The sequence below is a fragment of the Notechis scutatus genome, chromosome 1 (genome assembly GCF_049901735.1).
Source record: "Notechis scutatus isolate UNSWTSFEM ecotype Mainland chromosome 1, rNotScu1.2, whole genome shotgun sequence".
Taxonomy (NCBI): Eukaryota; Metazoa; Chordata; class Lepidosauria; order Squamata; family Elapidae; genus Notechis; species Notechis scutatus.
Window position 1 is genome coordinate 245,719,457 of NC_142009.1, and position 26,206 is coordinate 245,745,662.

Sequence of the window (26,206 nt, forward strand, 5' to 3'; positions counted from 1 at the left end):
AAATATAAATATAATTATTTGAATTGAGATGAGATTCAAAATAAAATTGAGAAAATTAAAAGAGGGGAAAAACTATATAGAAAATGTAAAATAGTATAAGATATGGAATAGAATACAAAAAGGAGCATGAAATTGAGTTTTGTGTCTGTATAAATAAATTCAACCCGGGACCATGCTATTTTCAAAAAAGATGTTTTACTTGTATTTTGTATGTGTGAAAACCCAAATAAAACTTTACTAAAAAAAAAAAAAAAGATTCCCTCATCTAAAGATTGTCCTGAGTGTGATGAGTCTGTTTCAAGAATTAATTTTTACAATCACTGAAAAACAGAATGATGATCACAAATGTGACCATTATAAAACAAAGGCCAGATACAGACAGACTATCTAGCTCAGAAAAGGGGTTCAATTATGTAGGATGGGGAGGAAAACAAAATGCAGAAGTGTTTGAATATTTTCTGTCTATACAGGCTTGTCCTTCAACAGTTGCTGAAATTCTTTGATTATAGCTTTCTACTTCCTTCAACAAGTTTTACTTATCCGTAGTTCCTAGTTTTCTTATGAGTTTGTCTCAGTTGTCCATTCCTGTCTGAATGATGAAGTCCAACGCACTTCTTGATTGCCTCTCAAATATTGATCTGTATTTGATTCTTGACATACTCAAAGTAATTCGAGTGTGTCAAGAATCAAATACAGGTCAACAGATGCATTATCAATTGCAATTTGATTACTTATATTAATTAATTCTACATCTTCATACAAACTGTCTGTGAAAATAGGATTTGGGTTCTATAAAGAGATGATACCAGGACTAGGCTAAAATAGGCCAAGAGTACCCAAATGTAATTAAACAATATATTGAAACAATTCATTTTTATTCAAATGTTCAAATTCGGTCATTACAATTAAGTAAGAGCAGGATCCCTTGTTTCTTGTCTTCTACCTTTCTCCATCAAATATCTTACCCTTTGAGCATAATATGGGAGAACTATTTTCAAAACTGTGTATTGAATATAATGACATTCAAAAATACATGAATTAGGAAAAATGCACATGAAAATATATAAATGACTGTGGGTTTTGTTAAAAGAAGAATATTTAAATGGTACCTAAATATGACTTTTTAAGAAAAGAAAATTGAAAAAGAAAGAGTAGGTTTATCCAGTGCTACATGAAGTTGCAGTCAGATACAGCATATCACATAAAATCTAAGCAACACTAACTGATCTCTGCATTTTAGCAGTTGCAGTTATTGATCAATTGCAGTTATTGATCTACTTTCATTGTTTCATATGCAACTCCATGAAGTCTCTAGACTCCAAGCAGAGTTTTGCATTGAAATTTTTGCTGTGTAGTGGTGATATAGATAAATCTGATATTTTAAGCAGAATGCATCATGTAGCAACAGTGGAGATAAAAGTGGGGGGTGGGCATTACTTCATCTTCCCATAAAGATGCATATGTGCAAAGCATTGCATGGACAATTGGCATGGCCCATATGTGGATGCATCATGACTTCACAATATATTCTCACAATATACAATATATTCCTCTCCCTTTTCTTTTCAGCAGCAGTCTTACCTTTCAGCCTGCTGCCTTATATACTATTTTATATTTGCTCTGTGTTTTGATGAAGTACAAACATGTGCTATTTGTCAAATAAGGCAATGATAAACAGATAGGATTAAAGCAAATGAAAATTCTATATTCTTGCAACTTGTTACAATCAGCACGAATGTTAACATTCTCATGTATTGCTGCTGAGAGAATTAATACTGAATTCAAAACACAGTTTGGGATTGCCAACTATGCATGTTTTAAAATGCTAAAAAGCAGAGGAAAAAAGTGTTAAAAACAATCCTAGATCCTAATTTCTATAATCTTTTGGGAAGGAGGAATAGAGGAAAATAACTGATAATAAAGTTTGACATTTTAATACATCATATCTGTTTCAAAAGTGTAATGCATGCAGTACTGAAGGCAGACCTCAAGAATTTTTGTTATGTCTTCCAAATATATGTATATCACAATTCAATTTTTTTAAAAAAAATCATGCATCCCTTTTCTTTTGTCTAAGCCTAAGACCAATTAGTAAAGTTCTAATATATAATCCACTCTTTTTATGTAAGCAGAATGTTTCACTATCAGAACTTTCTTCAAAGGGGTTATAGCTTTCAATATTCATATAGATAAGATGAACGAGTGATTGAAGCAATTTTTGAAGGGCATGCTGTTGGCCTTGTCAAATCAGGTACTTTGCTACAGTTTGTCCAATGAAGTGACTGCTAGTAGCTGTGCAGGCATCAGCATAGGCAATCTACCTAATTACAGTATAAAAGTGCCAAAATATATTAAGGGACTGAGGGACATTCTGAAATATGTGGTACCATTTTTAAATGTGATTCCCATTGTTTCTCATGGGGCCTCAAGAGAAACACATTTGATCAGAGAGATAAGATTACCCTAATAAACTAAAATAAAGTGGAAATTCAAACCTGGACATTCCAACTTCAAAACCATGACTTTTGTACATTTCATGATATCAAAACAAAAGCTTTGAATTCAGTCTTCACAGTTGTAAGATAATTTTACAGGTCCATTTGTTTTGCATAAAATGCTATCCATTCATGAACCTAAAACAACAGAGGTCACAATTTCTATCAGCTCTGCTCATGAAAAAAAAAATCAATGTATAATGTATGTTATGTAATGTATATAATCATCAATAGCTTCTTTGAACACAAAACTGAGTCACCCTAAAACACAATGTCAGTTTGCCATGAAACAAGTACTATGATAAAAGTAAACTGACCTGAGATGAACTAATGGTGCTTCTGCAGCTCTGGGAGAGTGGCTTCTCCAAGCAGCACTCTGATTAAAGGAAAAGAACTAACACTGAGAGTTAACAGCATCTGGATCTACTCTTTTAAGACAAAGGAGACCTCTTATGCTTCTGTCAGGAAAAGCCAAAATGTACACGAGCTTTCTGAAATTCTCCTCCTGTTTCCTAACAGACTAAAGAGAAAGTCAGATGCAACATCAAAACAGATCTTATTTTGAGAAGAGCTTAACGGGTAGTCCTCGACTTACATTTCATTTAGTGACTATTCAAAGTTATATCACTGAAAAAAGTTACTTAAGATCGTTTTTCATGCGAACAACTGATGCAGCATCCCCATGGTCATGTGATCAAAATTTGGATATTTGGCAACAGGTTCATATTTATGATGGTTGCATATGATCCCCTTTTGCAACCTTCTGACAAGCAAAGTCAATGGGGAAGACAGATTCACTTAAAAATTTAACATCTGCAGTGATTCGCTTAACAACTGTGGCAAGAAAGGTCGTAAAATGGGACAAAACTCACTTAACAACTGTCTTTTTAACAAACATAAATGTTGGGCTCAATTGTGGTTGTAAGTTGAGGACTACCTGTATGCCAGAGGGAAATATGACACAAAAAATTGATTTCAACGGAAGAATTTCCAAACATATTTTTAAATAAAAATTATGACTATCAAGTTCAATTTAGTAATCTTTTCACTAGCTTAATGAAATATTCCATTTTTATTTTATTTTAATAAAATAATTTTGAAGAGCAAAGGCTAGCCATCCCTATTTGAGAACTGGTCATCTGTATCAGATTTTTGTATTTCCTTTTTTCTCCTTATAGGCCACCAAATCCAAATTGAGTCACAGCAACTTACATGCATACATAAATCGTATATATAAATAATAATTCCATATCAAATTATCGTGTTCAATAACTTCAATTAAATTCTAAATTGTATTTTGAGCATCTGAAATGCTAACCCTTTAAAATCTCAAGCATCTTTTGCAAGCCTAGCATAGCATTAACCTCCTATGTCATTGGAGATTCCTGGGCCTAGATATATTTGTGGAATCTGTGGCTTGCAGATTACTTGGGTCACAGTATTGTTGACAAACGTCAAAGAAAGAAGGTAGGAAGGCACCTTACAAGTTACCAGATTCAGAAACAAAAACATGGGAGCACATGCACTCAGGAATGCTGCTGACATTCGTGGTAAGTAAGATACTGGATTTTTTATAAATTCAAATAAATGCACCCAGTGTTTGCAAGAAGCCTATTCATTGACCTGATTCCAAGGAAAATATTGGACTAGAACAAATACGTAGTGGAAAATGGATAGAATGTATGAAGCATTATGTAACAAGTGTATTAAAATGTTTTGACCCTTAACTATACATATACACGCAATTAATTTTCTCTTTAGCGAACAATCCATCTTTATTTTAAAAAATGAAGATGAACTAGCATGTGAAATATACACTCTTCTAAGATCTCTTTTATTTAAATACACAAGCATTTTAGCAGCAGGATTAACCTTGGCAATTTTCATAATATCTACAATTGCTTAAAGTAAATTATCCAACTAACTATAATGCATAAAGAATTATAAACAAATTTAATTGACCTTGGTACACCAGTTATATATAATACCTACAGTTTTATAAACAAAATCCTATCAATTTCTGACAAGTGCAAAATGCAGTTAGTTATTAAAAATAACCTCATCACTTAGTCATTACATATTTTGGCTTCTTATTTTCTTTTCTCCTTTCACAAATTTTTATGACAATAAAAAGCAATCTTAGACAAATACAAGTGGATTCAAAGAAACTAGTTGTTTGCCTGAATGATGACTGTTAGATACAATAAATAAAAGACAAATTTCACACAATTCTCTGCTCTGAGTGTAATACTATCAGTGGATGCCCTCACAGAGTTTGGGAATTCACACTGCTTTAGAACACTTATCAGCACTACTCTGAAACTACACTTCTCTTGATGGTTACAGGCTTCAGAATAACAACAACAACAAGTATAGAAGTTCAAGGTATATTGGTCCTTTTTTATAGAACTGCCACATTTTGGCGCTGGCAATTGTTACATTGTAGGACTTACATTTTGAAGAGTGGGATTCTTCTAAGATTTCTTCTTGTTTTTGTGTAAGCCAGTATGAGCACTGGTTTTTTGTGTATTTTTGCTTGCAAGTCCTTGGGTCAAAGACTTCTCTATCTCAATTTTCTTCTCTTGATTATCTGTGCGTTTTGCAACAAGTCTTGGAGACAATGATCCACCACTCTGAATCTTAAAAAGACAATAAAAACAAGATATGTTGAATATTGAATGTAACATGAGGAGAGAACATTTAGCCAAAGTACATGGTTTCTCTCTTACTGCTGAAGCAATATTTCATTGGTAAGATTTTGATAAGATTTTTGGTAAGTTACATTTAAAAAGAACAGAAATGTAGTTCTCTCTCAAAATGTCCATAAATCAGATAAACTAAAATGTGGATTAGCAACAAAATCTACTCAGCAAAACGATAATCCTTGACACCCTGAGAGTACACTGAGATCTTTTGCACTGGAGACAAATTCCTTGTGTATCTAACCACACTTGGCCAAGTAAAGTATTCAATCCACTCCTACAAGCTCTAAGACATATGACAAAGGGTGAGGTACTTTCCACCTAGTGCTTTAGAGTTCCTTTTTACATAAGTGTGCTATGATATCAGTAAAAATCTTTCTGGTACAACACATGAACATGTCCTGAAAATCTGTGGGGCTATACTGGACTTTCATCTACACTTACCTTACCTGGAAAAAAAATGAATTCATGAAAACATTCCAATTTCTGTGATAGCAAAATTTTCCTTATCAACTTTATAACCCTAGCCTAGTGCAAGTGCTTAGAGTTGGGCTGCTACATAACTAAATTGATTGTTGGGTAAATATGCTTACACTGGAGGTTGATTTGACAGTTGAACTCTTCTTTCTATAAGTCCCATTTGGTAAAACATGGATATGACTTTTTTTCTTGTTAGTCTGGGGGGAGAAAAGTAAAGGAGAAACTGATTTTAAGGAAAATATCAGATGCAAACATAAAAAGAGATGTTGAGCTGACTAATCCAGCTCTGTGCTATTGCTTAGCTGCTTCATTTAAGCTGACAAATATTTTAAGTTTACTTGTTTTGTTGGTGTTGAGGGTTTGCTGCTCCCACTCTCTAGTTCTGTTTCGATATTGGGGTCTGAATTGCCATTGCTGCTAACGGGGCTATCTTGTTCTGCATGAATTTCTTCCAGTTGTGAGGCAGGTGATGCACCATTTAGTCCATCTTCAAAAACTGATACTTCTGTAGTGCTGCTACTGCTGATATTCCACTTCTTCATTAACTCAAGGACATTAAATGGCCTTTGAACAATGTCTGTTTCACCCTGAACAATAACAATCAATTTAAGGGTTTTTTTTAAGACAAAATGAACAAAATAGATGAGCAACTACTGTACTACTGCTACTCTGAATATAAATTATATTTTTACATAAACCAATGATGAGAGTATAAGCCAAAGAAATCAAGTTTTGTTTCTCTTTTAAAAGATAGAGAAAAAGAGACAGAGACAGAAAATTAAAACAGAGTGCTATTGGATTTTTTATTAAGACCACTACCAACTTAACAGAGTACTTTTTATATATATAACTCTTTTTCATTATGATCAGAACATGCTAGAAATGACCCCTTAATTGCTTATAAATAGCATAGGAATTAAAGAATATAAAGCTGGCCTCTTTGGAGAAAAGGGTATCCTCCAGTCTCCATCAGAAAAAAAAATCCTGCACCGACAGCCACCTAAAATATCACAGGGTAAGCTAATTAGAAGTGCATTAGGACAATGCAATCTTCCAATTTAGGGTTGAGCTATCAGTACCAGGAAAACATGGAGTGTATGATACATCAATCTCTTTACTATGATCCTTCAATTTAGAGTGTTCATGTTTTATTACAGAAATCTACATCTTAGGAAAAAAGTAGTAGTTAGGCAAGGATAACAAATCCATTTGACTGTCATTTAATTACAGCAACATTATCTACATATAAATTCATAGTTATTTTCCATTTAAAAATGTTTCCCTTCTGTCATTTTAAGAATATAATTGGGCAGCAACTTTGATGGCATGCTGATCTCTCATCCAAGGCTCAGGTTCTCTCCTATAATTAGATATTGCATGTTTGTTAAGAGTACCAGGAAGAAAATTATCATAAATTACTGGAAATGACCAAGGTTAGAAATAAAAACAGCAGAACTCAATCTTGATATTGCAAGCGAAATATGCAGTATCTGCAAATATGGTTTTCCTCCTTTTTGGCAACAAAGTTTCATGAATTCAGTCAGAAAAGTACTGGGATTATTAGCAAAGCCTCACATTTATAGTTCAATAGCAATAATATTTCTAGAATAACTGCACCATTCCAGCCCACTTACCTTCAGCTTCAGGTTTCTCATTGCAAAATATCAAAATATTTAAACAGAGAAAGAAGTATCTGAGACAATGACCCCCACATATATTGTGCTATACACAAGTGAAAACATTTGTAAGCAGCAAAGAGCGCTTTTGTCCTTATGAAAAGTACAAGCCCTTTTCTATTACTTTGTAGGGAACTGGAGCTGTGAACAGCTGAAAGAGCTTAGACAGCCATTTAAATGAAGGTATAGCTCCTGTCCTCAGTCTGAATTAATGTTGTAACAGAAGCGTGGAGACAAAATGATCGTTCAGTGGTGGTATCGAGACAGAATATGCCTACCTAGTACTATTACTAGATGCGTGTTCACATGCACGTGTATAATTTTTTTTTCTGATTTAATTTTAATACTGCATTTTAATACTGCCTTTATTATTTTAATAATCACCTCAAGATCGTGAACACACGATCCTCCTTTTTCCCCACAACAGCAACCATGAGGTGAGTAGGGCAGCAAAAATGTGACAGATTCAAAGTCACCAATTGGGCAGGACTAGAACTCACAGACACCTGGCTTCTAGACTGGTACCTTAACCACCAGACATGAGGACTGGAATAATAGAGACATGCACAGAGAAAATTCTATATGTATTTATGCCTAGTGCTTCTGAATTTATAGAATGATTTTCAGATATGAACTCCCAATTTGGCAGATGCAAATTTTCATCTGTAATTAACAGTAGACAAACTGATGTTGCAGACAACACAATAACTACATTATTTGCAAGCACATTCAGGTAATTAAGTGCACCAAATCACACCTACCAAATAAGAGGCTGAGTTGTAGCCAAGGGAAACAAGCCTACGTTTTAAAGAGCTACAAATACTGAAATAGCACATGAAATAGGATGGTTGTATTCTGACAGATTTTAAGAAAGTGGAACCACTTAAGTTAATTGCTATATTGCTTCATTTGAACACCTGTTGCTTTTAATTTTGCTAGCATCTGGTGCTAATTGTGGGGAAAGTGGAGGATTACTTATTGGCTGCCTTTTAGATTGTTCATTTTCTTTTGTCTTTCCTTCAAGTTCTTTTCATCCAGATTTTAAGGAAGGGCATGTCAGTAAGATTCAAATCATAGACTGGAACAATACACCCCTCCATGATGTGGCACTCAGCTTACATCAGAAAGACATTTTCCACTTTATGATCTTCAAACACTTGCCTCTGAATGGCAATATTCCCATACCATGCCAAGAGGAAAATAAAGATTTGCTGAATGAACTCTTCAAAAATTAAGAAAATAATAACAAAGACCTACAGTAATAGAAAAAGAGACCCTAATAGCACTTACTGGCTATGAAGAAAGTTAAATGTATGCCCATAAACAAGACACTACAAATTGCTGAACCTATAATGGATTAAAACAATGTATAATGACCAGAACAGACAAAACTAGAGAAAGAATATTCAGTGTTTATTAATGGTGAAAGGAGAAGCCATGTTATTCAAAATAAAAATGTAGCCCTCAGCCATGTTTGGTGTCAAGAAAATCAACATTAAATACAAACCAACTACTTGATACAAAACATAGTAAATTATACTTTTAGAAGATATATAAGATTATGCCTAATGAAGTTCACAAGCGCATGCCAATTATATTTACCTTATTTTCTTCAAAGGCTTTTGTTCATTAATCATTGAGAGAGAGAAATAGAAAATTCTAAAGATGCAGTCATTCTGGAATATCTCTTCCTAAAATAGCTACTATTACAATTTTGTAAACATTAAGTCCAAAACTAATATTTCAACCATTTTTCTTCTGACAATAGCAAACTCTCATTTGATATTTTAGTCTTTCTATGCTGCAAGATAAAGAAACTGAAACATCTATAACAATATTCAGATGAATTAATAGTTAATCAGTTATCTTAACCATGATAACCTCACACCATTACTTCATAATTTGTACTGATTTCTTCTCCCATTTCCACACCCCATTCAAAGTGCTGATATTAATCTTTAAAACCTTAAATGGCTTAGGATCAATAAGTACTTAGGCTGTCACTTTTTATTTTGAGATCTTTCTCTAAATGCTCCTGCCAAGAATGTAAAGTTAGCTATGGAAATTTTAAATGTTGTTATATTAATTGTTACTGTAATTAAAGAAGAAAGGGTTCTTCTCATTTCTCCTGCTTGTTCACAACATTACTCCAATAAATTTTCAACCTTCCTGATTCTCCTTACCCACCAAAATCTCTTAGCTCAACTAATAGAAATATAAAATTTCCGTAAGACCAGCATCCACATCACAATCATTTCAACATCAGATCCACATCTTTTAGTAATTCCAAGTATTTTCCTCTTCATGTATTCAAAGAATTTGCTCTGCTGCTACGCTGGGCCCTTGACTTTCATTAAATCTATTCTGTGGAGTTCTAAGTACACTTTGAGCTTAGTTGTTTGCTTGCAAACATTTCCTTCACCAACTAGGTAATATCATCAGTGACTAACATAAACAGAGCACTGATGATGTTACCCAGTTGGTCAAGACAGTTCTGCAAGCAAACAACCAAATGCAGAGAGCACCAAGAACTGCACAGTTCAACCCATTCTATTCCATTCTAGGTCTATTCTGGTACTGTTTACATTTCTATTTATATTGCTCTGCTATTTTCATGTATTTTAAAGTTTTAACTTTTGCTTATGCAAAGGCCCACAAATCTTAATAATTGTATAGCACAAATATACAATAAATAAATTTATTTATTTTTTAAAAAAATTAAATCTAGTTACGCTGTATATGGTTTTTTAATAGAAATTGTTCTTCATATGATTCTATTTCTGTGATTCATTTTTCAGTATATCCCTTTCCAAAGGAATGCAATACCGATGGATATAGGAGCCAAAAGTAGAATTGTTTATTCAGAACTCAACTGGGTTTATGTCAGCAGGATAGTTGGCATTTTCCTCTCTTTGCAAGTTTTTTAAATTTTAATTTTCTTCCCATTGTTTACAATGGAATAGGAAATGGATTGATTCCAGGGTTACCATACTTTTCCCTAATGGTATTGGCAAGTATAACTAATGGGAGTGCTGTTGTTCTTGTGGCTCCACAACTTTCTATAGTCACTCCACAATTCCCCCCCTCCTTTCTGCTTGAGCAGCCCAAGGCAGCTGGCAGAGGAATTTAGAGCTTGGATCTCAATTTCAGTGTCAGACTTCTCTCCATCATTGTGACAGACTGCAAAAAAATAGAACTGTATATAATTGGGAAGAATAAAGATATACAAGAAATTATATTCATTTCCATGAATATTATGGAAATAAATATTTCTATAACTATCAGGAACTTTCTGCAGTTTCTAAACTTAATATACTGAAAAAATGAATGTATATTTTGCAGATAATTGATAATGAGATTTTACTTGATTATATGTGGGGGCAGACATCTTTAGACAATTGTTTTGAGGAAGACTCCAGTACATTGAGCCTGAACTGATTATTTCTGTTGTATTACATTAGGTTATTTTTATAATACATCTAACTACAGGTGAAACTTGAAAAATTAGAATATTGTGCAAAAGTTCATTTATTTCAGTAATGCAACTTAAAAGGTGAAACTAATATATGAGATAGACTCATTACATGCAAAGCAAGATAGTTCAAGCCATGGTTTGTCATAATTGAGATGATGATGGCTTACAGCTCATGAAAACCCCAAATCCACAATCTCAGAAAATTAGAATATTACATGCAATCAATAAAACAAGCATTGTACATAGAACAATATCGGACCTCTGAAAAGTATAAGCATGCATATGTACCCAATACTTGGTTTGGCCCCCTTTTGCAGCCATTACTGCCTCAATGCGGCGTGGCATGGAAGCTATCAGCCTGTGGCACTGCTGAGGTGTTATGGAAGACCAGGATGCTTCAATAGAAGCCTTCAGCTCTTCTGCATTGTTAGGTCTCATGTCTTTCATCTTTCTCTTGGCAATGCCCCATAGATTCTCTAAGGGGTTCAGGTCAGGCAAGTTTGCTGGCCAATCAAGCACAGTAATCCCACGGTCATTGAACCAGGTTTTGGTGCTTTTGGCAGTGTGGGCAGGTGCCAAGTCCTGCTGAAAATGAAGTCAGCATCCCCATAAAGCTCGTCTGCGGAAGGAAGCATGAAGTGCTCCAAAATCTCCTGGTAGATGGCTGTGTTGACCCTGGACTTAATGAAGCACAGTGGACCAACACCAGCAGATAATATGGCTCCCCAAATCAACACAGACTGTGGAAACTTCACACTGGACTTCAAGCAGTGTGTGTCTCTCCATTCTTCTTCCAGACTCTGGGTCCTTGGTTTCCAAATGAGATGCAAAAGTTGCTCTCATCAGAAAAGAGGACTTTGGATCACTGAGCAACAGACCAGTTCTGTTTTTCTTTAGTCCAGGTAAGGCACTTCTGACATTTGTTGTTCAGGAGCAGCTTGACAAGAAGAATATGACATTTGAAGCCCATATCCAGGATCCGTCTGTGTGTGGTGGCTCTTGATGCACTGACTCCAGCCTCAGTCCACTCCTTCTGAAAGTCCCCAACACTTTTGAATGGCCTTTTCCTGACAATCCTCTCCAGGCTGTGGTCATCCCTGCTGCTTGTGCACCTTTTTCTTCCACACTTTTCCCTTCCACATAATTTTCTATTAATGATACAGCACTTTGGGAACATCCAACTTCTTTTGCAATTACCTTTTGAGGCTTTCGCTCCTTATGGAGGGTGTCAATGATGGTTTTCTGCACAACTATCAGGTCAGTTGTCTTTCCCATGATTGTGATTCCTACTGAACCAGACTGAGAGACCATTTAAAGGCTCAGGAACCCTTGGCAGGTGTTATGGCTTAATTAGCTGATTAGAGTGGGACACTTTGAGCCTAGAATATTGAACCTTTTCATAATATTCTAATTTTCTGAGATTGTGGATTTGGGGTTTTCATGAGCTGTAAGTCATAATCCTCTCAATTATGACAAATCACGGCTTGAACTATCTTGCTTTGCATGTAATGAGTCTATCTCATATTTAGTTTCACCTTTTAAGTTGCATTACTGAAATAAATGAACTTTTGCACGATATTCTAATTTTTTGAGTTTCACCTATATATAAAATGAACTTTTTGGAGTAGGTAAATACATTTTTCTGATTATGTCATGGGGCTCGGTTTCTAAAAGCACTTCCTGCCACTTAGAATCAAGAGGACAAATTTTTACAGTAGAATAATTTTTCACCATTATAAAAACTGTACGGTATGAAATTATGTGGACCATTAAGAACATCTGGATTCACCTTTAAACTTTCCTAATTAGAATATGTTAAACGTATAGATATATAACATGTAGATAAGTAAATGTTCATTTGAACTTAATTGGAAAAATTATTTTTGCAGTTGAAAAAATTAGAAATGTTTAAAAGGAAAATGAAATAAAGCTTACTGTGATCCACTGGCAGTCAAGCAGTTCATTTGCAGTGATTCTATGGGCAGGATCTACTTTCAGAAGCAGCCGCAATATATTTTTAGCTATAAAAAAAAAGACATCCATGAACCTAATTTCTAATAGTTATAAAAGATACATCTCTCCATATATTCATGTGTGTTAACTTAGCAGCGTACTATTCAGTAATCGTTTTGTGAAATTTCTTTATACTTCAATGAGGATCATGTTAGTGATTTTAAAAGGTCAAAAGATCATTTGACGATACTTTTATTTTATCAATGGGTTTTTAGTCATACACTTATCTACCTACCAGCTTTATTGACTGTTTGCCAGATTGGCTGTTTAAAGTGAAGGTCTCCTTTTTTTATAACTTCAAAAAGTTTTTCTTCTGAACTTGCCATAAAAGGTGGTTCGCCAGATAATCTGGAGAGGTAAGAAAAAATATCTTTTCAGTAATTGAAATAAACTTCTAGTTGACTACCAATATCTTTGTGTGTATATTGTATTCTTTCAGTTTAGCATTTTCTATTCAGTAAATATAAAAGGAAGAATGAGGGATAAGATGGGCAGAGAAGCATCAAATACCTATTCCAAATTCTTAACCGTCAAAACACAGAGAAATTATATATTGTATTACAGCTTGGCCAAATATCCCTTTTTGCAGTGATTCAACTACAGCTTAAATAGGATTCATAAGCAATGAATGTAGCCTTGAAGAAATATGACCAGAGTACAGAAGTAGCCTTGAAAAAGTTTGAACCAGCCATTATGAAAAATATAAGCACAATCTGGAAAGACAGAAAGGGAGACAGTCTTGAGGGCTGACAAAATGGATTCTTACAAAATTTCCCCCACTCTATACGTGGATACAGGGATTTAAACTGCTCATTCAAATTTAGAACATCAGGAAACGGGGATTTAAAATATTTCCACAAAATTCTTTTCAGGATATTTGTTTATTTAATCTGTTCAGAACTACCGGTTTCTTCTTATATTTGTATTAATGTAGGTTATGGCTTCTTTTGCTTTTCTGGATCAGTTACATGAATGATCCAGCCAGTTGAAAATCATGCTTTTGTAAAGTGTGATGTCATGCTACTGGTTATCTAACCTATTTTTACTGGCATTATCATTAAAACTGACTGAGTGAAAGCAACATTTCTCGATCAGTTACATAGAGGATCCCAGTCAAATGGGGATTACAGTATATGGAAAAATTATTATTACATTATGCAGTCAATCCAATTTGGTACTATTGAAGTACAAACACAGGTAAACTGAGATTAGAAATTAAAATGTAAATGAATAAGAAAACATTTTGAGAAGCTTTGCCAAAAGCTAATATTAAATAAATGCATTTCACTATTCCCCAATATATTCCTATTTGTAAGTATACCGTATATACTCGAGTATAAGTCGACCCGAATATAAGCCAGAGGCACCTAATTTTACACAAAAACTGGGAAAACTTATTGACTCGAGTATAAGCCGAGGGTGGGAAATGCAGCAGCTACTGGTAAATTTCAAAAATAAAAATAATTAATTTGGGAAACGATCTCACTATCTCACGTCGCCTCGGGAAGGGAAAGGCAGCGCTTTTGCCTTTCCCTTCCCGGCTGGGGCTGTTGGGAGTCGCTGCCGCCGGCGCGCCCCAGTCCCGCCGCCTCGGGAAGGGAAAGGCAAAGCGCTTTTTGCCTTTCCCTTCCGGCTGGGGCTGTTGGGAGTTGCTGCCCGGTGCGGCCCCAGTCCCGTCGCCTCGGGAAGGAAAGGCCACGGCTTGAAGGCTGCCGCTGGAGCGAAGCTGCGCGCAGTCGCTGCGCTAAGCATCGGATCGGGCGCGCCGGACGGTTCCGACCGAGCCCCGAGCGTCGTCTTTGGCGCCCGCCCAGCGCCACGGAGCTCCCTGTACCAGGAGAAGGGGAAGACCCCCGGGCGGGGCAGGGAGAGGAGCTTCTCCCGCCTGCCCCTCTTTCCGCGCCCACCGGTGTCCCCGCAGGACGACCCCCGCCTCGCAGTCGCCGCCACTTGAAAGAGACGGGCCGGGGTGGGTAGAAAGGCGCCGGGCGCCTTGGAGGAGAAGGTCCCGCGTTCGCCTGTCTGCCCGCGGATGTCAGCGGAGCTTTGCCGCTGCCGTCCGGGGTCTCTGGGCAAACACGTCCACCCGGCGGGGCTTGTCGCCTCCGGCACGCAACGAGCGCTGCCCTCGGATTCCCTGTCCGGTTGCCCCCCTTTTGAGGGCGATGGCAGTAAACTGTTCCCGTAGCATTGGCTTTGCCTTTCCCTTCCCGAGGCGGCGGGACTGGGGGCGCGCCGAGGCAGCGACTCCCAACAGCCCCAGCCGGGAAGGGAAAGGTAAAAGCGCTTTTGCCTTTCCCTTCCCGAGGCGGCGGGACTGGGGCGCGCCGGAGGCAGCGACTCCCAACAGCCCCAGCCGGGAAGGAAAGGTAAAAAGCGCTTTTGCCTTCCCTTCCCGAGGCGGCGGGACTGGGGCCGCTCCGGCAGCAGCAACTCCACACCATTTTTTTTTTCAGAGGGAATCTGACTCGAGTATAAGCCGAGGGGATTTTTCAGCACAAAAAATGGGCTGAAAAACTCGCTTATACTCGAGTATATATGGTAGTTGTTTTTCAGAATACTGTGAAAAAAATACTGACCAGAGATATTGCTAATTTATCCCTGTAAAACTTGTGATCCATAAAGGCATGCCAAACTCAGCCCACTAGGAACTCAGTAAAAAGATCATTGTCTCTTGTTTTACTAGTCAGTGTTACAATAGAGATGGGCCATAAATTGCAGCTACATTACAATAAAATACACCATAGAGACCCTATGCTACTACACAAAAGTATCCATGAAACTCAACATTTCATTGTAAAATGAATATTGTATTTGAAGGATTACATTTTCTATGGATAACAAGGTCAAGCTTAGTGTAACAGATATGTTTGTTAAGAGAAGGTATGCCATCTCTATTAATGCAATTGGTTCAGCAGCTAATACGTTAATACTGATCCATTAAAAACTACTAGGCACATCAGTTAGCAATGGCAACATTAAACATTCACATAACAAGGATAGCTAAAAAAGACCATCAATGACAGAGTCAGCTGCCTATGAAAACTGTAAAAAAATTAAAGAATATTTCATACATCTCTCAGTATATCTTCTAAATAGAATAAAAGGTATATTGTATTAATTCTTACCAAGTTTCATTTTTAAGTGTCATTTAGGGGCAATATAAAATAACATTGTTGTAATATTATTGTGATTCTACAAACCAATTTAAAATATTTATATGTTAATTAAAGTATAATGTTATGAAGCTTGAACTGTGATTAAAAATGGGACAATTCAGTGCTCTTTGTTTTACAAGGTCTGTGAATTGTACAGATTGCAGAAGCAGCATGGAATTCTTACTGTCCAATCAAATTACGCCAATCCAATGTATAATACATTCAGCTATGCTATATTGTGCAAAAATGGCATGATAACATTAATACAATAAACTCTGATCATAAAATTGGTACTGTCTCAGTATTAAAAAGTTTCAGAACACAGCATGATATACATTTTTAAAAAACAAGCAGATTTTTTAGTAAAATCTGTTGTGCTATGCATAAGAACTATATTGGATAAATTGGAAGAATCATTATTTGGGAAGTATCAACTTTATTGGGAAGAAGTTTATTCTTTCTACTTGACCGATCTCAGTTGCCAATATTGATGTTTCAAAGAAGATCAGCCTAATGAAATTCAACAAAGGAAAAGAACAGCTATGTCCCATCATTTTTGTCCATCAAAGAGAGTTCCTTGTTACAAATTAGACATATTTGTATAATTCAAATTCAATTATAAAATGTAAGGGCTGAATTTTTTTACTGTTCAAGTATATTGCATAACATATTTCTGATTTTCGTTATTCAATTAAAATATTATTTATAAATAACTGAATGAAACAGTAACCCAAGATCTATAAAGTAAACTGCCTGTAAGTATTGGAGATAGTAACGGATCCAGAGTTGCTCATACTAAAAGGGGATCTACTATAATCAATGGGATATAAGTTAATCACAATTTCAATGGGTTCACATGAAGTATGACCTACATCTGACTCTAACTTTGAATAAAAATATGTGTATTATAGTGAGCATCCACTTAAAACAAAGGCTTTCAAAGGTAACATTTGTGGCAAATAAACTCAATTTTGTTAAATGTAACCAGCACAGCACAGAAATAAAAATCTGTATGCTCATACAGACAGAGATAGAGAGAGACAGTAACAGTACATATTCTCATCTATGATCCAGAGAATAATAACTTGAGTATATTAAGAGTTGAGGTTAATAATTTCTTTTGGAAAGGATTCTGCAGAGACAATTTAACCAATGAAAAACACTAATCAAGCAATAATTGACAAATATTGCCTTCTTTGGCAATGATATTTTTATTATATATAAACTACTTACAGCATATACATAATGACACCTATGCTCCAGACATCGCATTGTTGGCTATAGTCATGTGCAAATATCACTTCTGGAGCTGCCAACAAAGAAAAAATACAGATATTTTTAATTACTTAAAAGAAACCAATATGGATGAGATATACTTCGCTCACCCCTCAAAAATAGCAGATGTTGATATTAATAATGTAGGGCCCTAAACAATTCATGCTGATATAACTTCACTTTGATCATTTAGTTAGTCACAATTATCCTAACTCCTAATGTTGTTGCTTGTGTTCTTCCTATTTGTATATTGTGAACACTGTTCCTAAAATCTTGATTTCAATTTTTTTAGAAAACCATACAAATACATTTCCATTTGAAAAATAAATGCATAAATTTATATATTAGTTTTAAAGTCAGAAAGGCTTCTTCCCTAGTATGTAAGGGCAAATCCTATGCAGTGAGAAGTAAAAATGTCAGAGAAGAGTTAGTTATCTGTTTGTGTGAGACCTCATCAGGGATGTTGAGACTATACACAATGGCACACACACAAGAAGGAAGCCATGGTAGACATGGCTAGTCTCAGAAGGAATTTTCCAAAATGAAAATGATCATCAAATATGTTTTCTGTAATCCAAGTGGAAATGTTGTAGGAACTAAAGGTTCTTCTACAGATTTCCTATTAGGTTTTTTTTTCCAGGTGAAACAGGGAGCTTCATGGTCACCATGGTGTGAAATAGCAAGGCTGAGCTTCAATAGATGAGGTGCTAGTCTTTACAAACACCCTATTAAAATTGAACAAAATTAGTCAACTCATCCTTTAAATTCAACTTCAACCCTCATAGTCAAAGACTATGCTCACTCATACCAAAATGGAACAATGTTAACAATTAGCAAATCTTATTGAACTGAACCAAACATTGCAAGGAGATTTATGAGAATGAAATACAAATGTCTGTGCAAGTAAAAATCCACTGATGCAGTAAAGCATTTTGCTTCTCTCATTGCAAACTCCTGATCTGCTGTATTTCATCTCCAAAAAATAAAAACACAGACAGACCCATGTTGTGAAAATGTGGTCTTGCATAAAAAGGTAAAGGTAAAAGTTCCCCTCGCACATATGTGCTAGTCATTCCTGACTCAAGGAGGCGGTGCTCATCTTTGTTTCAAAGCCGAAGAGCCAGCGCTGTCCGAAGATGTCTCCATGGTCATGTGGCCGGCATGACTAAACACCGAAGGTGCATGGAACACTGTTACCTTCCCACCAAAGTGGTCCCTATTTTTCTACTTGCATTTTTTACCTGCTTTCAAACTGCTAGGTTGGCAGAAGACAAGTAAAGGGAGTTCACCCCATGCAGCACTAGGGATTCGAACCACTGAACTGCCAACCTTTCAATCGATTAGCTCAGCATCTTAGCCACTGAGCCACCACGTCCCTTATGCAAAGTCTGCTTACATTAACTGAGACACCGTTCATACAAGCAGCCTCTACCAACAGTTAGCCACTTCATTCTTTCCCTTGCCATACCTCAGTTCTTCTGTCTCCAAGTTTCCCAAAGATGCAGAAGAAGGGGGGGAGGGGGGCCTAGGAAATCCCTCTGTAAGAAGCATGCTTCTGAATGTTAATATTGGAAGCAAACTTCTGTTCTCAGCAGTCCCTACTAAGATCCTTATTTCCACTCTAAAAAGCTTACTCAGTCCTGTCTGAAGAAATTCTTTATTGGTAAAATATTCTTATAACTATCAATTAATTGCATAGCTTCAAACTTATATCGTTATAATGTATCCGTAAGCCATGAGCATAACAATGATTGAACATATATAAATTAATAGCATCCATCATATTCCTATGTATTTATTGACAGTTACAAATTTTAATTCATTATAATACATTTTAATTAGTTCAGATTTAATGGAAAATATTATATAAAGTACTGGACTTACCCATATAAATAGGAGTCCCACAGGTAGACTGGAACATGCTTTCACTTCCTCCCATCTTTTGAACAGCTAAACCAAAATCAGTTACCTACAAGAAACATAACTGTTTTCTTTCTTACATGCATAGATGTAACTTTTTATTCTTCTTAAAAATGTCAATATTCAGAGCAAAACCACTTTGTGAAAGATTTAGTTAAAATTATTTCCTACAACAATTCACATTAAGCAGAAACTCTGCATCAAGGTTTCCATAAATATTCCCAATTTGTTTGGAACTTGCATTAGCATTTGTGCATACATAAAAGCAAGGTGGGTATTCAAGAGAAACAGCCAGGAAAACCAAATGCAGTTACAGGACTTATATTAACACATTTAAAAGGCACATAATTGTAATTACATGATGTTTAAGGATCCAAATGCAGTATGTGATATAGAAGATATTAATATTGAGTAGAAGCTAATATAGAAATAAAGACATTTAGAGACAAAATGTTTCAACTTAGCAGAATTTCATACATTTTATTTGTACACATTCTATAAACAAATAAAGCAAGAAGGAAAAGGGAGGGTGGCTGGAGAATATTTTCCTTCAGGGAATCCAAGTACCCAAGGATCCTTACAGCCTATATATATATATAAAGTAGTCTGTGGTCCCTGCTTCCCTGTGCACAGAGCTTATTCCTGCAACTCTGGGAAATATTCTGCTACATTGGACTCAGAAACCATATATCCTGATGAGAAGGAGGCTGGATAATTGTGCCTACATGTTGCATTCAACTATTGTTGGCACAAAAGAATAGGATTATGCCAAAGTGCTATGCAATAGAAGAAAAATCGACATGGGAGAACTACTGTTGCCCGCATATTTTTGAAAATCTCAGATACTTGAATTACATTATTGTGACTTTAGGTATTGATGCTTTGTCTGTAGCACTGTTTCTTCTAAAATGTTTTCATCAGAACTGTCCAGGAAAACTAATGCCAAAAGAACATAGAAAGGCCACACAGTCTTAACACATAGTCAATACTATGTTGGAAGAGGAGAAAAACAAGTCTGCTTTAGCAGATAAACATGCCATTCCTCAAACCCAAGAATGATCATACATTTCTCCCCAGAAATGCAAGCAAGAGGATATGCAGAATCAAAATGCATGAAGAGAAGCATGTATTAGCTCTAAAGGAAACCTTGATTCATGCAGAACACTCATGGAGATAAAATACACTTGAACATAATATGTGGCTTTATTTCCCATAAAATGTACCCTAATATTAGATATCATTATAGATATTTTATTAAATCCTCCCAGTCTTTTTTAAGCAACTATAAAAATAGTAAGCATTTTGTAATTATATTTCTTAAAGGCCAATTATTTCTTTATAAATAAATAAGTGTAAGTTTTTGAATCAGTTAATGCATTTTGGCAGTGAATATTCATCTGAAGTCCATAAAGTAGAAAGTCATTGGGATGTAAAAACTATAGTTTTCAAAATTATTAAAATGTTTAAATTAACTTGCTAATATGCATAATTCATATTAATCATGGATCTCGAGGCGTAACAGTTTAAAACTCTATCCAAAAAGTGAACAAAAAGAATAAAGTATACTTTAAAAAACATTTCTTTACATATAACCATACTGTTCTTTGTTCAATAAGAAGTTTTTCACCAGTGGCACTTGACTCCCACATTCTTGTCAATTGCTGCTATGTCAGAACCTTATTTTATAGCTTGATTATACCATTACACTTCAGTTTAAAAGCTACTAATAGGCATTTACTAGGAAAAGTGATTTTTGATACCTGTATCTGAAAAAAAAGTAATGTATAAAGTGAAGTATTACAATAGCTTACCTTTATGTTTAATTTCATTTCATTTTCTTCATCAATGTCACTGCTTTTAACTAAAATGTTTTCCAATTTCAAATCTCTATGAACTATATCTGTCAAGAGGGAGAACAAAAAGTAAAAGTGTTATTTATCAAACTCATTGAAAAATATTCTGACAGAAATATTTTAAAACCCTTTTGACTGAGTAATTTATGTGCATTTCATTTTACATTAATGCACACAAGCAGACACTGTATTCTTTCTTTCATAAAAAAGAACAATTTTTGTATGTTTCAAACTTCGGTCAAACTTAGATCTATTCTTCAGATAAAATGAAAGAGAAGCCTACATAGATTTTATTACATTAAAGAATATAATGTGTCACAGGAATATTTTAAAAGCACTAATGTATAAAATTAGTATTTTCAAATGAAAATACTCAGTTTGCTTTCTATGTTCAGAAACACAAAACATTAAAAAAGTTCAGGTGAGCACTTATTTCTTATTCAGTTCCTTCTCGCCTGTTTTACTTCTATTCGTAGTTGAACCACAAACTATTCATTTTCTGTTTTCTATCATTTGCTTAGGATTTTTTTTTAAATTATATGAAATCTCACAATAGTATTTTGTCACATATGCATGTGTGTCTATTTCTCTGAGCATCCTGGTGGAATAAAATGGGGCCCCATGACCCTGTCCAAAACAGTGTGAACTCTCTATACTCTGTTCAACTTCTCTATAACAAACACACACATACTTTAATGACTAAAGGAAGAAAGAATGAATGACCAAATGTTGAAGATGAGAGTCAAGTCCTCTGTACTGCATCACATAGTAAGAAAAGGAGTTCCTGTTATGATTCACCAGCATCCATAAGTAAAAGATTCCAGTTCTATATATTTTTAATCCAAGAAGTTGGAGGAAAGCTTTGTGACAGGACCCAAGGAAGGTATGAGCCCTATTGTTCTAAAAATACTAAAAAATAAAACATTCCTTGTATGGATCAAATAAGAATTATGATTGTCTCATCAATTGTCCATTCAAAACCAAGGTAAACAAATTAGGATATAATCTTAGAAAGATATAATCTCTCCTCAAGGCCCTTCTCTAAAACATTATCTTCTTAATTCTCTTAATAAAGATTACTGAAAGCTATACACAAATGCTCACATTGATCATTGTTTAAAGAGTCAGAATCCATATTAACCTTTGTCCAAATTTACATTGATAAAAATGAAAAGCCCAAACTTGATAAGTATGCTGTGAAATGGATCCAAATATTTCTAGAAGTAGCACATTCATTGCTAACCTCACTGGTTTTGGGGCATCAGTTTGTAATGTCACTTTAGAAGGAAAGGATATTTTGTCAAATTTTATTAAATGTTTTATACAACATTAAAACAAACTGGCTGAAAAACAAAAGCACGTGCAAGAGATTCTGTCATGCCCCTATTGGAATCTGACTCGGAGGGGGAAGCTGAACAGCTGACAGGGAGTGGGAATGTGGCTCCGTTGGCTATGGAAGAAACTGGGGAAGGGCAAAGTCCGGCTGGGCAGAGCAGGGAACAGGTATAGCAAGGGAGAGGGAATTCAGAGGAAGATCCAGGCCCACCCCCTCTTCATCCTAGGGCACATAAGGAGGAACAGAGAAGGGAGCAATGTGAGTTACGTGGCTTAAGGGGAGGAGAGGAAAGGAGGGCCCTGATTCCCTTCATTAGGTGCAGCTGTATAAAAAAGGAAGCTATGTGCAGAAAGCTGTTGGGAGCAAACATGAATTTATCTTGTATCATTGTGGCTTATCTGTGTTCCTGGCGTCTTCCCAACTGTGTGAGTTTTGCTGTGCTTTCAAGTCTGAAATTCCTTTTCCTGCCCTGTCAAGCTAATTATTTCAGCTTGGTTTGTTTGGATTTTTAGTTACAGTTTGTATGTACCTTGTTTTGGACTGAATTTTCTACAGTTAAAGGCTATTGCTGGGAGAGGTTTTCTCCAGCCGAAGGTAACCTGGACATTGAGGGCAAAGTTGGAGGTAATAAAGGGACTCTTACTGCTTATTTGACTGTGTTACCTTTGTGCCACACGCCAGGTCATCACAGATTCTATGTTTTATTTGTGTATGTTTTCTTTGACTTTCTAATAGCAGTTCTTGTTACACAGTGGGTCTTTTCTGAACCTCCAATCCAGGAGTGATGAAATGGAGAGATTATTTTGAAAAAGACATCCCATTCATTTGCATTGAACAACTTTCTTGATTAGAACTTATATCCACAGAAATAATAAGAAAATAATGATTATTAGAAATATTCTATTTCTTTACTACCTTTGAATAAACTACTTATTGACTTATCTATTATACTAAAAATATAATTACGGTAGAAAAATGATTTTCAGCTAAAAGTACAAGGAAAACTGCAATTATTAAATATAGTACAAAAAGAACATTCTTACCTTTCTTGTGAAGATAAGCAATTGCTGATGCAAGACTTTGGATTATATGCCGAGTCTCGTTCTCTGAAAATTGACCTTTTCTTTGAAGAATTTCTTTAAGTTCTCCATCTTCGCATAACTCCATTATAAGATACACCCGCTGACATTAATAAAGAATATATTTGTGTGTCTATGTACCACCACCTTAGCTTACATAGTATATTGAACTGAAGAAGTAATGTGGGAATAACTTTAATCGATGGGTATTTTCCAAAATAATTATTCAGCATGTTCCAAAACTCTTGGTGGCTCCAGATTTAACATTGAAACTTCAATATCAGTGAGGGCTTTCACCCAATACTTTTTGGCCACACTGATGACTGTAGACACAGAGATACTGTAGCTGAAGGAGTAGGACCAGTTTGGATGTCATCCTAGAATCCTGCTGCAGAATACGACATCATGGGGATGGGGAGGAGGAGATTGCCTAGCTTCAGCTGGTAAACCTATTGTAGCTAGATCTATAATGAGAGCTGCAGTGGCTCAGGTTACCATCACCACTTGTCCAGACTACACCAAAGCGTTCTACATGTGACTGCCTTTAAACACTTCAGTAAACTTCTTTAGCTTGATGGGGAAATTTAGGGCTCAGATGAGATTATGTGATAGTATATATTTTAGGCCCTGCATTGGTTGCCTATTATCTTTCAAGTGCAATTTTAAGCACTGGTGTTAATTCTTATGGTCTGATTTCAGGTTATTTATAGGAATGCATCTTCTCACTGGAATTTGCAATGGTGCCAGGAGAGGCAACCAATTGCTCCCAATTTTCAGGAATTCAAAAGGAAGAAGGTATGTTTTAAGGTGGCAGCACTGGTGTTTTGAATGGCTTCCCACTTTATTTATTTATTTATTTATTTATTTTTTTACCTTTTTTTTTTAATTTATTAAATATTATTTGTATAATTTTTATATAATAAAAAAAAAAAAAAAAAAAAAAAAAAAAACCCCCCCCCCCAACCCCCCCTCCAACCCCCTTCCCCACAGAAACTAAAAATTAATTTTTGGGTTTTTGGTAATTTAACGTTGGTTTTTTAGTTTGGGGGTATCCCCCCCCCCCTCCGAATTCGGTTTTCCTTTCTTGTTTGTCCGTTTTTTTGTTTTTGTTTTGTTTTTTTTTTTCTTGTTGGTTTGGCTTCCCACTTTGTGGTGGTTAGGTTAGTCCTAATGCTGATCATTTTCCAAGCAGAAGCTGAAGACTGAGTTCTTTGGGAAGGCATTTGAATCGTAATGGATGGTATATGTTTTATGTCTGGGGGAGGAGGTGTTATAGTGAATTTATTATTATGTTCATTTTATTTGTAAACCATTGAAAATTGGATTAGATTGCAGTAGGTAATAATTTAATTAATGAAAACATAAATAGTTGACAGGGAAAAGCTACCATATATAGCAATCCCAATGGAAACAAGTAACAAACACCACAGTCTATGGGTCAAAACGCAAGGTGGTAGTCATAGCAACTTTTTTTTTTTTTTTGCAAAGGGATGGGGTTTCAGTCACTTAGCTATAACTGCCATCTCACCATTTTTAACTACCAACCAATATAAGAATGATCTGACATTCATCAAGTCTGAATTGGCAAAGAAAATAAATGCATTTCAGAGTATGCAAGCTAATCTCAGATTTGTTCAGAAAAAAAGATACCTGAATGCTGCAAATTTGAAACAGAGAGACAGAAAAATATGTAGCATTAAATAATAGAGAAGGACGTTTTGATCCAAACCACAAGAAAGTAGTTAGGGAAGGCTTAACACTACTTTTAAGAATTTAGGAGCACATCAATTATAATATAACTAACTGCCATCATTATATCTTGTTTTCCACATATTAACTGAATCCTGGGAGCTACATTTGTGAAATCTTACCTTTGGCGTCTCAAACACTTCTTCAAGATGTATTATATGCTCATGGTTTACTCTTTTCAGAATGCTTACTTCTCGTTCAAGTAGCTTTACAGCAGAACTCCCAGCCTTAATGTGACAAAAGTATTATTTTTTACGAACAATACTAAATTTGATTATTTTTGTTTGTTCTTTTAATTTATTAATTTGTATCACACCTTTACTATTTTTACAAATAACTCAAGGCGGTAAACATATCGAAAATACATTTCTATAGAAAGAACTTGAGATTGAGGCTATGGAGTTTATCAGACACTGCAAGAGTCTCAACAAGAAGCAACAAAGCCAACTGTGCAACTGAATATTTGGTTGGGGTAACAAAATACAAAATAAAAATAAAAATCATCCAAATGTCTACTTCATGCCACTTTATGTGATGGAAGGAAAGAGAAGAGGATACTGTGAAGTTGATAGATTCAGCTATACTAGTTAGACTGCAGGGCTGGAAGACGTGAAGGCCTGGATTAGGGACACATCATGATGAAGAAAATATGGTTGGCACAGTCTACCGTAACTTGATGGCACATAATCAATCAGTCAAACAAACAATATTTTATGAAGTTCCCTGATATGCAGTATTTTCTCAGTTTGATTTGTAAAGCTACCAGGCTATTTGTCACATACAAGGGAGAGCAGGAAATCATGCACTCCAAATGTTTGAACCTTGATTCAAACAGAAGCAGAAGGCTTCTGGACAAAACTAAGCAAGATAAAATTTGCCCGCTGCAATACACAAAAGGCAAAGCCTATATATAGGTCCAGGATTCAAGATATACATTTTAGCATTTTCCACCTGCTGTCTGAAGTCAACAGACATTTTTACTATTCTTTTGATAG

General features: G+C 35.5%; 1 protein-coding gene and 1 long non-coding RNA gene across 8 annotated transcripts in view; one reads left to right on the plus strand and one right to left on the minus strand.

Moving 5' to 3' along the window:
- Positions 1-4,310: 4,310 nt before the first annotated feature.
- Positions 4,311-26,206, minus strand: part of STK33 (serine/threonine kinase 33) — a 70,180-nt gene continuing 48,284 nt past the window's right edge. For all 7 annotated transcript variants that reach the window (XM_087950934.1, XM_087950933.1, XM_087950936.1 and 4 more), the window contains 10 exons: positions 25,334-25,438; positions 23,427-23,565; positions 21,006-21,094; positions 19,159-19,243; positions 17,233-17,308; positions 13,077-13,189; positions 12,764-12,849; positions 6,016-6,264; positions 5,791-5,874; positions 4,311-5,134 (listed from right to left, as the gene is read on the minus strand). In XM_087950934.1, the coding sequence (XP_087807060.1) occupies positions 4,970-5,134; positions 5,791-5,874; positions 6,016-6,264; positions 12,764-12,849; positions 13,077-13,189; positions 17,233-17,308; positions 19,159-19,243; positions 21,006-21,094; positions 23,427-23,565; positions 25,334-25,438 (1,191 nt within the window). In that variant the 3' untranslated portion in view covers positions 4,311-4,969. The remainder of the gene's footprint in view (positions 5,135-5,790; positions 5,875-6,015; positions 6,265-12,763; positions 12,850-13,076; positions 13,190-17,232; positions 17,309-19,158; positions 19,244-21,005; positions 21,095-23,426; positions 23,566-25,333; positions 25,439-26,206) is intronic.
- Positions 11,170-26,206, plus strand: part of LOC148133308 (uncharacterized) — a 188,595-nt gene continuing 173,558 nt past the window's right edge. Inside the window, exons 1-2 of the long non-coding RNA XR_015746660.1 lie at positions 11,170-11,600; positions 11,662-11,730. This is a non-coding gene — a long non-coding RNA (uncharacterized LOC148133308). The remainder of the gene's footprint in view (positions 11,601-11,661; positions 11,731-26,206) is intronic.